Below are 14,319 nucleotides of genomic sequence, written 5' to 3'. Positions count from 1 at the left end.
GATTGACTTCAATCACGGGTGGTGAGGAAATTTGAGTCTTACCTGTGGTATCATCTTTCGTTGGAGATAAGCTGACACCCTCTGCATCATGTATATTTATATATGCACCAGTTCTTGTTATAGCTTCGACTACTCGTGGTAGATTTTTAGTTGTCTTATTACCATTATTTAATTTATTGTTAGTTGAAATTTGTGAAAAAGTAACAGGAGTAGCTGAAATTATTGTACTTGGCTTAGGAGGAGGTAATGTCACATATTCCGTAGTTACAGTACCATGAGGATCTATTGGTGCCTTAATAATCATTTTTCCTAGTTGCGGTGACGTTGGTTTGCTTAATGGCGGCGGTGATTGATATGGAAAATCTGTTTCGTCTGCGATTTTTACTACATCTGCACTTTCTCTTTGGATAATTGTAGTTGTAGGGCATATTTCTTGAACAAATGGACCTGGTTCAAATGTCGTGTGAGCACCATTTCTTCGTTTTAAAGTATCTGAAGAGTAAATTACTTGACCTTGAGAATCAAGAGTTACTTTTGCGCCTTTCTTTTGTATTTCATTTAATACTTGGGACTGTTTATCTTCTAAGCTATTTTCTAAATAATCTTTAGTTTCATTTAAACAATTTGGGAGTTCATTTAGGGAAACATACTCCGTTTCGGGTAATTTTCCAGATAAAACGGCTTGTAAATTCTTTTTAACAATATCGTTGTTTGCATAAGGGCCTCGATTTATGCTGAGTTTTTGATTATTATTTTTTACGTCTGCAATTGTTACATAATCGCCGGAATCGTAGAAATCTTCCAAGGCATGAACATCTTTAGCAATTGGTGACTTTGTGATTTTGTTTGAAAGTTTATTCGGCAAAACCCCCTTTAATCGACACATAAAATTATTAAAAGTATGAAGAGATTTTAGTTGATTTTGGGGTCTACATGGTTTTCCTTCATCAATTGATCGAATGTCCTTTTGTTTTCCTTCATTGGGTAAATCTAATTTTGGTCTACTGGAAGATTTTCCTATTTCTTGTCTTCCGTTCTTATCTGGACATTTACTGCTAGTTTCACTTTCATCGTCTGAGTTAGTTGGCGTTATAACACACATCGATGGAATCCTAGAACTGTTTATAGTTGTTTTGAATCTTATTCTTTCAATTCTATCTGTTCCTTCAAGATCTGATGATTCAGAGTAATCTTGTTCGGAGAGGCTATTTTTTCCTTGAGCACTTGATACAGAATCTTCTATTGGTGAACTAGAGGTATTATGTCCAGAATCTGGTGAACTTGTTCCTGTACTTTTCTTTGTACTTTCCATATCTGTTTCAGTATGTACCTCTACAACTGCTGTGATTTCTCTCTGAATGCCAATATTTTTTGTAATTGTTACAGTCGAAGATGGCGGTGACTGTACTTCAGGCGAGGAATGATTAGACATTGATTTTTCATTAAAAGAACGCATTGTGTTGTATCGTAAGCTGCTAAATGGAGTTTTAGAAAACACAGTCGTATTGCTTCGGTCTAAGCTTGCACTGATGTTATTATTTCCTCGACTACGGTTAATTTTTGTTAAAGAGCTCTTTCTTTCAGGTACGGTTGGGCCTATAATTAAAGATTTATCACTTTCAGCTGCCATTAATGTTGTGCATACAGTACCAGCTGAACTGGTTGTTGTACTTGTAGAGCCTTTGCCAAATAGTTCGTATTCATTTTCAGCTGTTAAGTTTTGACTATTAGAAGAGTTTGAAAGAGCAGTTGTTGTGTGAAGAGGAGTACTTGGAGAAATTTCTTCTTCTTTTAATGTTTTAAGTCCTGAATCCATATGAAAAGAAGTATAATAACCCTCTGTATCACAAGAAAATTCTGAACTTGTTTCTAAGTCCTCGTGTAAGTCATGAATAATATCCGGTGTAAGGGTACCCTCACTTGTAACACTTCCCGAACCAGAAGTATTAAGGAATTTTCTTCTACTTATTATGGAACTGGGTGGAAAGTTATGATAGTTGAGAGAATTGTTAGATGTTGTAGCAGATGTGCTTTTCGGTGGTACAGTTGTTGTTGTGATTTCGGAGCCTATGCTCGTTCTTCCAGATTCGGAACTTGCGGACCAATTGCCACTAGATGAATGTGGTTCGTCTTTCCCAATGCCTGATCGTCTAGATCTTCGTTGTGTCGATGTCCCTCTTAATCTTACTCCACTGCTGACAGTTGCTGTTGTTTGAACATTCATCGGTACTCCGATACTTTTTTCCGAAGATGAGTACGAGGCACATCTTAGATTTGTTCGCCTTTCTTCCTCTTCAGGTCGTTTAATACGCAAAGTTACATTTTCTAAAATTTCATTGTCTTCATTCCTTACAGGTGATTTAAATTCTTTAGATTTATCGAGTTTAGAGTCTTTGAAACTGTCTCTACTAGCACTAGGCGATCTACCAATCATTTTTAATCTGTTTTTACCCCATTGTTTCAAACTATTAAAATGACTTTTCTTATTATTTAGGTCTGTTGGACTCTTCTTAAGTAAATCGCTTGATCGGGATCTGATAACAGTGCTATCTTCCATTTCTTCAGAAGCCACAGCATTTGGAGTATCACTATGATCAAACAAACCAAGCAAAGCATTAGTCACACGCTAGAGGCCTATGAATAAAATCTTTGAACTATTTCGCTTGGTCTTGTATCAGCGACATATTTCAAAGATAAAATTAATTTTAAAGCTAATGAGAGTATGACACTATTAGTGTTTAAGTGCAAAATGTTTATTGTTTTATCTTTATTTCGTTAAATATTAGGAAGCATAAGTGAATAACGACAACCAGTAACAAAAATAATTTATTCACAGAAGCACAAGATGTCATCGATAGGTTAAATGTGCCAAAATTTAAACAAATTTAAAGCTTCCACACGATACTGTGCTTTAGGTTACTAACGTTAATTTATTTACTAAAGATTACATTAACCACAATCATTTTAGAGATATCAGCAAATTATTTAATAATGTAATCTGAAGTATACAGTGCATTCTATAAAGCTTACCCAGCTATAGCCTCTCTAAGCTCTTTCTGATCAGTGCCCGAAATGGTGTTTCGTCTTTTACCCCGAGGTTTCCTCGTTCGCGTCCGCCGCTTCACCGTGTCTGTCTCCCCAACGTTCATCTCTACGTGGAGCGATTTCCGTGAACTACACATTCTATCGAAGAATTTGCCAGACGTGTCTATTGCCACTACTTCCGGTGGGAACCTAGAAATGGTTTTGAATTTATAACTATGAATGGTATTCACCGTTGTAACTCGAATGATATTAATTTTACACATAGCTATAAAAACTTATTTAAAATGGGTAACGATGAACTTACTTGGAAGCGATAATTCGCAACTGCTCTTCTGGGCTAGGTAACCGGTGGTCGATGGGTTCGTCGTCTCCAGAGCCGCATTCCGAGAGCTCGTCGGGCGTAAGAGTGACACTGCTAACTATACGCATAGAGGAGTCTGGCAGTGCTGTTACGTCGCCCATAGCTTCTCTTGACGTCCATTTTCTTAGGTGTTCTACTACTGATGGCTGTGTAAGATTGAGAAGTGGTTTTGAATATATAATTCTAAATAAAAATGGAATGTTTAAATATATTTTATGCAACACACAAATACTTTTTAAGGTAAAAAGCGTACTAGAATCATAACTGACTTACAATGTGAGTTTCGATGTCGACATCTACTTTTTTAAATATTTTTCTTCTCTTCGAACTTAAAACGGGCGTGCAAAGAAGATACGGGGAATGTTGCGAGTCTCTTCTTAGCTGGTCAAGGATAGAAGCAGAAAGACGGTCGGTCGTAGCCTTTTCGTACAAGCTTCGCAAGCTTGCGGGCCTGGAATGTTCGAATGTTGTTAAAAGACATAAAACATAGACTTTAATAGATTACCTATAATAAAATGAAATTGTAATTTTATATCCATCTATAAACCTTAGCACTTAATTGAATAAAATATAAACGGTTTAAAATTCATGTATTTAATTACCTTGTATCTGTAGTGAATAGTTCCTTTTTGAGGGGATTACTGGCCGTGAAATTAACTTTGCGCGCTGCAAAATCAGACAGGCTGCCCTCAGCTGAAACAGTTTAATAATTCAATTACATTAAAAAATAAAAATATCTACTGTAAATTTTGCCTATTGACTATAGTTACAATCAACTATTTAAAAAATTGGACACTACCTACAAACAATGGCATTATACATTCCTGTATCGCTGCTAATAAATTATGGATTCAGATTTGGTTATATTGGAATATTATGTTGCTACAAACATTTTCACAGGAAAACATTAATTTCGTATTGCTATTTGGCAGAATAAGTGATGAATGGGTATGTGGTACTTATCAAGGTGAGTATACTCTGAACCTTAAAACTAGTTAACTTATATTATATATATATATATATATATATATATATATATATATATATAGATATTTTACTCATTGTTTTTAATTTATTTGAGGAAAGTAGAAGATATAATCCACTCGCGCTCTTAAACACTGATACTATATTATGAACTATAAATCACTTCTACATCAACAGCGAACGAAATTTGCATGGTGTTTATTGTGCCTGTTAATACTCTGGCTCGCTCACATTTCCGAACGGAATACGACAATATTGCTGTTTGGTAAAAGAATAAATAGTGATTGGGTAATACTTGCTCAAACAGTCCTGTCAAAGTTATCGGTAAAATAAAAATATTCTAAACCATTATTTATGATTTTTTTGGTCTTTGTGTTTGTATTACAATAAGTTTTTATTTGTTATTTTGATATTGACTACAATAGCCTAAAGCACGACGGCATTGGGATCTAGTGTGGAGGGGCTATAAAATCGAGTATTCAATTATCTAGAATACGAAGCTTGAATCGTAGACTAGTCGCAGGAAACTAGTTCCATATAAACGGATTGTGAGATTGAATAATATTGGATCGCAATAAGAAATGCGCAAGTGGAACCCATTGTCAGACGGCCTTGGCTCCCAGCGGGCCAGGACTATGCACGTCGCTTCGTGTGTGGTGGATTATGCCAACTTACGGTAACGGTAATAGGTGACGGTATAAAAAATACAAATAAATAAAGTATTTGGATGTTCACTCTACTAAAAGTAATGGAAAAACAGATAGATATGCCATTTTATTTTTCTATGTAAATAGCAATACATTTTGTCATGCCTACCATACCTACTAGGTACATTACAATTAAAGGATGGGCGTTCCATTGAAATTCTGTACTGGTAAAGCGGAAAGGAATGTAGATTGAATGCAGAATAGTAGAAATTCCCAAGAATGCAAGGAATTTAATGAAACGCATTGAACGGCTTTTTACAAGCAGGCAGGCCTCTTTTATTACGATAAATAATAATAATTAATCAAATTAATGTAAAGAAAGTAAAATAATGGTTTATAATATAATATTTATTTTAAGTTATATTCTAAAAATTTAATAAGTAAAAATTATTGGTCCCTTAAATATAAGCAGTATAATAAATAAACAAAAAAAAAAACAAATATGGTATCGTAGCGTTAATTTGAAATGATAGTATTATTTTAATGTACAGAGAGCAGCTAATATCCATAACCGTAGGCCAGGATTATATGGTCACGACTTTGAGAAGGACTTCCAAGAGCGCAGCCCTTATGAGTTAGTATTTACTATGTGAACCGGTTCCTAAGGGAATATAAACAAAACATTGTAACTCATACTATTTACGAACTGTGTATGTGTAAGTACAACATTTTTTTTATTAAATATAGTAAAATATAATCTTGGTTTTATATAATAAAAATAGGGCTTAATATCATATTGAACTAAGTCTTGTTCAAATGATTCACTTTTTATGTATTTTGAAGAAAAAAAAAATCTTAAATTAATTTCTATATTGCTAATTCTGACATAGCCTTGTTTTATCGAAATTAAAAGTTTATTTTCGACGTGTTTTTGTAGACAAAAAAAAACAATGTAAAATTACTAAGCATTTCCAAGGTTTGAATCTTAACCACAGACTTCCAAGGCATATCAGATTAAACCACTACCATCTGGAAGGCTTCTCGAATAAGCTTGAATTTTGTTGCTTAATGTAACAGATAGAAGTCCAAACGGTACAGAATATCACAAATACTTTAGTAACGTTTTACGAATCATTTAATAATGGAACTACCCATGTAATGATTCTTTATCTAAATATAACAAAACTTTAATACTTTATTATTGGTAGTATCTATACAATGCCTTTTATAAAAATATTTATATTAAATTATGACGTTTGAAAATAATTTCTAAAAAGCTATGTTATATTGAATACCGGAATAATTGGTCAATCTTGGATTGACATTACAGAAGGACATTACCTAGTAATGAGTCATTTGTCCTTCGTATATATCAGGACTGTGGATCGCTGAAGTGCAAATCAGTGTGGATTTATGCAAGACTTCTAATTTACTTTTCTTCTTTCTTTATTCAGAGTTCAGTTCAGTTCAGTTCAGAGAATAGTTTAATAATGACGTTACAAGCTAAGCTCGAGGCTGGTTATAAAAATCACGTCATTGATATACATATATATTGATAGAGCGTATGTTTATCATAATGTATACAAATTTAACTGTGTGCTTTTAAGAATATGATAACATGTAAGCCTAGATAACCATGAAAATAAAATGTTATTCATTTAAAAAAAATATGTTATCTAATATTTTAGATTACCATAAATTTTCTACATTTTATAGAAAACTGAGATTCGGGTCAAGAGGTTAGTTATGTGGTTAGTTTACATATATTTACGTTATGTTTCTGTTAGTCTTGGGTTTTATGACGTTAAGGAGGATCTACTTAGTTGAGTATCGTTAAGACAAAAGATTTATCGTACTTATGAAAAGAAGTGGCATAGAATATATAAAGTACGAACGAGTTAAATTATCTATTTACAATAATGGCGCTTGTAACGTTTACAAATCGTGGTAGTCATAAATGTTTCTTATTTATTGCTAAAGTGATTTAGTAAGAGACATACCATCGGCAAGTTTGGGAAACATTAAATCGTTGAGTGTTCGCAGCACAGAAAAAAATCAAAAATTGAAGGAAACACAAACACTAATTGAAGTAGTGTTATTTGTTAACATTTAATAAACTGTCGATACAAGATTCTTAACCTATTCCATAATGTTTAAAAAGAAACTCAAATCTTTCTCTTTGGCCACAATTCAACTACTGCAAGATTTTAACAAAGCATAATATAAAGTAAGCTTTGCTTCGTGTCCTAGTTACGTGGAAACAACACAAGATTAGTTCAAGATTGATCTGATTCAACCCCATTTTCTGGTGGATACATGCAATTTGAAAAGAATAATTTTTAAAATTGTAGCTTTCACAACAAAACAACCGTCTTAATTTGGAGTAATCATGTGTAGAGTACACATTATAATATATAAAACTGTAAATATAGTACGAAACTTTCCACACAAGGTTAATTGTGGTTCTGTGAGGTCTACATGATGTGTGAACACGCGGATATTCTTGACAACTTATATTTTATGCTACAAGAACGATGTAACGAAGCTGAAAGTAGAGATTTACTAGTTAACTTTCGCAATCAAAAGAGATTAATACTCGTAAAGATTATTATCTTAACTACATGTAATGGTTAGAATTTCCAACCGCGGTGGCAGTATCCGTTTTAAGCCTCGCGGTGTATTTACCAATACTCGTATAAATTTATGTTTTAATTATTGTTGCGAAGTGTTGCAAATTACCTTACTTTATATACTAATAATATGAATAATGGCCTCCAGACTGATTTCGATCACGGCGGCCAATTTCAAGAGAGATTAGCCAACGGCGCGGAGGTATTATAGTGCACAAGTGTGTGCGCAAACACAGGTGCACTCTCTATTCCCTTGCTCTCATAATCCGAAGGAGTTCTGGCGCAGGACCAACGGGTTTACGTGCTTCCCGAGACACGGGAGTGTACACACGTCCAACTTCCAGACTCCGGGCTGCTACTGAGAATTTTCGACAGAAAAACTTAATAACTTTTTAATGGCCCTGGGATTTGCCACTAGACCAACGAGGCGAGAGCTGTATACTTTTATTTATAGTATCTATATAAAGACTAAATCCACAAATCGATTGTAAATAGAATTAGTCTAAATTTTTGTGTCTCATTATTACTTTGTTAATTTTCATTTGCAATATTAAAAAAAAATATATAAATGCATGGTATTCGAAGACAATGAATAGTTCAGTACAGTTAATTGTATAGTTATTGTATTCAGTTCAGTAGCAGTAGTATTGTTTGCTAACGGATTTCATTTTTATTAAATAATTTTTTTATATTTAAGAATTTTAGTATATTTTTGACTATTTATTAAGTTTTGTGAGAAAACTTATTAAATCTAAAAAAATACTGGTATATGATGGCGTACTTTACAGTATCTAACTAAAACCTAAATTCATAATATAGACACGGCGAGGTGGCAACTATAATGGCAAACGTCGCAAGTATAAATCACCGGACAGTTGACGCTCGCCCGCAGAATTCTGAACAAAGCAGCCTCATCTCTTGAATAGACCAATAATTTAAAATAGACCCTAATATATATTCACTTGCTGTTTAATAAACATCTCATTTAATGAGAACTAATAAGATAATAATTTAAGTCTACTCATGATATAATAATTGAAATGTATAAAAGATTTTGTTACCTGTACATACCTTACAAAAGATTCTAAAATTTTTCTAAAGTCAACATTCGATGTTCGATGATTGTGATGTGCTCGCATGAAAAACGAACTATTTACGTGTAACATTTAAGACGGATCTTAAATAAAATAGTATCTAACAGTCGTGTTAACAGGTAGAAAGCTTTTCAATTACATATGTTTTACAGATATACTTAATAAGATCCGTAATGTACACGGGTTGCTAGAACTCCATTACGTAGGTTCAATGACCAAAGATGTTCAGGTCATAGCAATCGGTCTTAACTGCGCCATATACGATAAGTAATAAAAAGTAGTACAGAGAAAATTATCCGCAACGAGTCATGTATGCTTCCGTTTAAGGATAACAGCAGGAAGCGTTCCAGCAGGTTCAAGTATAACGTTGAGAGTAGAATGTAGTCTAGTAGAAGAAAAAAGTAATGACGTTCGATTAACTGCACTTTCAAAAAAGGATTAAGAGACCGCCTAGCAAACTTATAAATGGTTCTTTTTTAATTTACTTGTTCAAGGTAATTGTTTACTTAAGATTAATTCCATGTAAAGCTACATATTGTAACGCTATTTAAATTAGATTAGAACGGAAGTTGTCAGAGTATATACACGTGTTTTTTTTTAAATTATTATTATTGTATTTGTATCTCCACAGACGTGTTGTCCGTGCCATTGGTGTATCTATCTTTCATTTGTATTAATGTTATTTAAATGTGCCTGCATTTTCTTATGCAATCTTAAATTTAGGATTAAAAATTTCTAGAATTGTGATATATATGTATATGCAATTAATGAAGTTAAGTATAAGTTGCGAATTGAAGTCGTAGAGTCCAGACTTGTAGGTTCAAATCCAGAATATCCTTGATAATCGTCAATTGTGCCCTCTACACCATTATTCCCTATTCACCCAACGCGTCTTCGGCGTAAAATACGAAGTTTTTCATGTGATGCGATATTGTAATAACTTTATCGTGCAATTGTATCTTTCCTGTCGGACCCTTTATTGGTGGTAGAGCTTAGTGCAAGCTCGTCTGGGTAGGTACCACCCACTCATCGGATATTCTAAGAGCACAAATACGGTTGTGGTCTTGTACGTTAAAGGTAGGGTTGTGCTGTTTGATTTTAGGTAGTAATTTTACGTTGATCGATTGCCATCATTTTCGATAGATCACAAATGACTAATAAGTGGACCAAACGTCAGCTGATGCACCCGCGGTGGGTTTGGCTGTGGGAGGTTGCTAAAGTGGCAAATTAAAGAAAAAAAAGTAATAGTACGCCGGCTGAAACTTTTTTCATGAATAGTTAACATCGTACTGCGCTGGAAAAAAATCGTCAGCAGCACAGTAGAGTGGGGGTATGCGTCAGCTGGTCGCAAGATTTTATAAAAAAATATCAAAAATAATAAACTCATAGTACGCCGGGTGAAACTTTACTATGTCATTGTTTAAATATTATATTGGAATATACGAAAACAATCGGCAGCTGCCTGGGTAGCGGTGGAAAGACCGTCAGCTGACGCAGTACAGATTTGGACGAGAGGTAGTGTTTCAAATACAAAAGTCATAGTAAGCCGGCTGATGTTGACATAGATAGTTGATCTTATATAGCTAATAAGCAAAGTGGTGGTAGAGCTTTGTGCAAGCTCATCTGGGTAGGTACCACCCACTCATCAGATATTCTAACAGCAGTACTTGGTATTGTTGTGTTCCGGTTTGAAGGGAGCCAGTGTAATTACAGGCACAAGGGACATAACATCTTAGTTCCCAAGGTTGGTGGCGCTTTGGTGATGTAAGCGATGGTTAACATTTCTTACTATGTCTATGGGCGTTGATGACCTCTTACCATCAGGTGGCCCATATGCTCGTCCGCCTTCCTATTCTATAAAAATAAACATTTGATGAGGATGACCATCTCGTAATCTAGATCGTGTATCTCATGTTTTGTCCTTCTCCGTTGCCATACTTGGACCGGTTCCTCTGCCTGTGCGTGTCAAGTATAGGACCTTAAGCTGGTCTTTGAAATTGCAACGCCGCTGACTGACTTATGACTTTCACTCAGTAGCAACCTGGAGTCTTTTTTTTTTTAAATATATAGGCTTGCGCTTGACTTATTACACCTGATGGAAAGTGAGATACAGCCTAAGATGGAGCGCGCTTGCCTTAAAGTTGAAAGTGTGTTCACTCCTCGGAAAGCACGTAAAGCTTGCGCCTAAACTCTTTCCACTCGTATATCGGATTTTGGGAGTGAGGGAATAGAAAGTGCAACTGTATTTGTGCATATGCTTGTGCGCTATAATTGTCCTGGACAGTTGGCTGATTTCTCTTAAGATAACGCCTTATTGACTTATATTGCAATATTTTTATACTTAAACAGTTTTCTCCTTATAGGAAGTATACAAGACTAAAGAGGTTTACGTATTTGCACCTATGAATGATGACACTGTGAGCCCGCATCACATTAAGCCGATAGTTTTACGAATAGTAATAAAATACTCTGAAACAAAGAAGCGGATTCCAGAATAGCTTCCATAAAATAAAATTTGCGGTTTGTTTAAAAATATTTCAAAGAAACGACTAACAAGATTCGAATTGGTCAAGAATCACGATTCTTCCTTATCATTTTATTATAGTTAATCAAGTTTTTTGAAAGTTTTTTATGGTACCCATTTAAAAAAAGTTTTAACTTAACAAAACAATTCGTTTTATAACCCAAAAAAAGAAATACTAAAATTAATATTTTCACTAAAATTCATACTACATATATACTATTAATTTCATTTTGTATACAGAGGAAATCTATAAATTTATCGTAGCTCGTAATACAAAATAACGTAATAAATTACAATTATGCCTCAGGAAAAGACCTGTCATCGTAATGACTACAGCGGAACAAAGTATAAATTACAATGAAAAATATAATTATTTATTTGGTATAGGTAATATTATTCGACAAATTAAACAAAATGACGTTGCATTTTTTTTATTAATATTTTAGCCACATTGTTTTCTTATTCGAATTTTTAAAAGAAAATGTTATGCACACGTTGAAATTTGTTGTTTTAAGTTGTTCTGTCTCATCTGAGCAATTTAGAGGAGCGTATCTATATTCAATATTAATAAAAACTATATCACTTAATATACCTTTAAAAGTGAAAATAAAAATTAATAAAAGTAAATAAACCGCATAAAGTTGATTTCATGTAAAAATGATAAAATATTTTTTTTAAGTTTTTAGCGCAACTGTTCACTCAGCTAATTTTTTAATTAAACATTAAAAACATGTTTTTAATCATTCCTATAAAAGAACATTATTAGAATGTTCAGGCTTATCATAATAATAGAATTGAGTTATTGTAATGGAGAATCAAAATTAAAAATGGTTTAATTTGAGTTGGTTCTGTATCTATTTTATAATTAACTCAACGAAAAAACGTACAAAATAATTAAAAAATACTCGTAATTTGTGTAGGTAACTGGAACTACAAGCTTTTGCAGACGTTAAAATCGGTTGAAACGTTCAGTGAGTCAGTCATAAATTTACAAATTCAAGAGTGTATTTTATTTCTTACAATTTACACTATCTCCTTGTCAATAAACGTTAATACTGATACGAAGATGGGCACAGGAAACTTTTATATCGGTCAATAACAGTTGTTCTTGTGAAGAAATAGCTATGCGAGTGAATTCTAAGTGAAAGGCGATATTTTTTTAAATATTTTATAAACTAGAATTAATTTAACTTATTTTTTCCATAAGTTTAATTTATTAACCACCATACTAGCGTGATAGTTTGATAAGATTTCAAATCACACAATAGATTGCGTCTGCTTTAAAGTTTGTTATTGGTACGCTGATCGGAAGCACATCGGCTGATAATATCGAAGGCTCGTTAACGCCCAACTTATAAATTTGAGCGCAGACAATGGATATGCGTGGTAACCACAGAGTATGGACATAATTTAGCAGCTTCTCACTACAAGGAATGTTGTCTTATCAGATATATTATAAGATTTATTTGCCTAAATAAAGTGTAAACACACAAATGTAATTTTTTTTTATTTCACACCAAATAGTATAAGTATCCAAATATAGTGATGATGATGATGATGAAATAAAGTAATATTATATAATATAACTATAATGAACACTAAAAAACTTTCTTTAAATTTATACTAAAAGTAATGTCAGTGACCAAGTGCCTTCCTGATGATACGCAATGGGTCCGAAGATAGAAACCAACTAAAGGCTCCAGTATTTTTAACCTTTATTTAAAGGAGCTTAAAGTTTCTGTTCAAAATACAATTTCTTAATCTAAAAATGTTTTACGCTACATTGCTTCGGTCGCAGTGGGGTTTCAGGCGACGTGCCCTCGATTTTCATTTTATTCACGTCCAATACTATTGGACTATATATTGAATCATTTCGCGTTTTTAATTGCATGCGAGCTTTTTGGAATATTTGTTTTATGTATAATAGATTGTGGAGTGTTTAAGCATATGATACATAGGTACTAAGCATAAAGGAAAAAACGTCATTTTAAACATCACTTAAAAATAAAACATTACTGTAACCACATATTATAATACATGTGAAATGTTAACCTATTTATTAGTCGTAGAATAATAATGATTAATTCGTAATATAAGAATATATTCATATATTCTATAACTATTTTTTTAATTAAATATTATAAATATATTTTTTTAATCATTACATTTAAAAGTTAGTTTAAAAAGAAATTAAATAAAAAAAAAACTATTTACCATAACAACATTTAACGGTGAAAGTAGACCAATTTCTATGTTATTGATGTACTAGATTCGCCGTTGGTTCAGGTAACACTATAAAGTTTCAAAATATAACAAGTGCTAAAAACCGTGTCAGGCTACTAGCTCCATCAACTAAAAAGTCGGGTTAGTGGTTGCATGCGATACCCTTTAAAATCTTAAGACGCTTTTATACAATGAATATTTCCGCATAAAAATAGGTCACCGACCGTCTTTTAATAGAGGTAAGACATTGTCCTTGATAAATAAAATATAAAAAAAGAGAAATAAGTCACATTGTTTAATTTTACTTTTCAGGAGTTAATCTCATAATAATTCCTTGATAACTATATTAAAACGAATAAATCATTATATTCATTCTATTGTACCATTAAAAAGATTGAAAATTATTCGAAACATTATGTTATCTGGGTAGTGAGTTCTGTACTACCGGAATGATACTAAGAAAAGAACGGACAATGCATGCCTACACGCGGTCATGATTTGCAAAGATTTTTTTTTTATTTAGATTTGTAAATATTTAAAGCTTTATTGTAAATTATTCTTATGTAAATTAAGTATGCATTACTAGTTAAAAGGTCTTCTCAGCTTAATAAAAAACGGGTTGTTTGACATTCTGTTATTAATTTAAAATTCACCTGTCGTAGAATTACGACCATTGCTGGCAAACAGGTGCAATTGAATAGGTACATGTAGGTAAACCTATATCGTAAGTTTAATTACTACTAAATATTTAACCTATTCTATTCTTACTTTTTTCATATTTATATATTTTTAAAATGAATTATATAGCAAA

The 14,319-nt window shown here is 32.9% G+C and overlaps 1 protein-coding gene across 1 annotated transcript in view; it reads right to left on the bottom strand.

Moving 5' to 3' along the window:
• The window catches only part of LOC126768865 (uncharacterized), a 57,327-nt gene that overhangs the window by 4,470 nt on the left and 38,538 nt on the right, over positions 1–14,319 (bottom strand). Inside the window, exons 2-6 of the mRNA XM_050487239.1 lie at positions 4,009–4,099; positions 3,680–3,857; positions 3,350–3,552; positions 3,031–3,234; positions 43–2,588 (exon numbers count right to left, since the gene is read on the bottom strand). Of these exons, the coding sequence (XP_050343196.1) occupies positions 43–2,588; positions 3,031–3,234; positions 3,350–3,552; positions 3,680–3,857; positions 4,009–4,099 (3,222 nt within the window). The remainder of the gene's footprint in view (positions 1–42; positions 2,589–3,030; positions 3,235–3,349; positions 3,553–3,679; positions 3,858–4,008; positions 4,100–14,319) is intronic.

This window comes from Nymphalis io, chromosome 6 (genome assembly GCF_905147045.1).
Source record: "Nymphalis io chromosome 6, ilAglIoxx1.1, whole genome shotgun sequence".
Classification (NCBI taxonomy): domain Eukaryota; kingdom Metazoa; phylum Arthropoda; class Insecta; order Lepidoptera; family Nymphalidae; genus Nymphalis; species Nymphalis io.
Note: the sequence above shows the minus strand (reverse complement) of the source record. Positions and strands in the feature narration are given on the sequence as shown.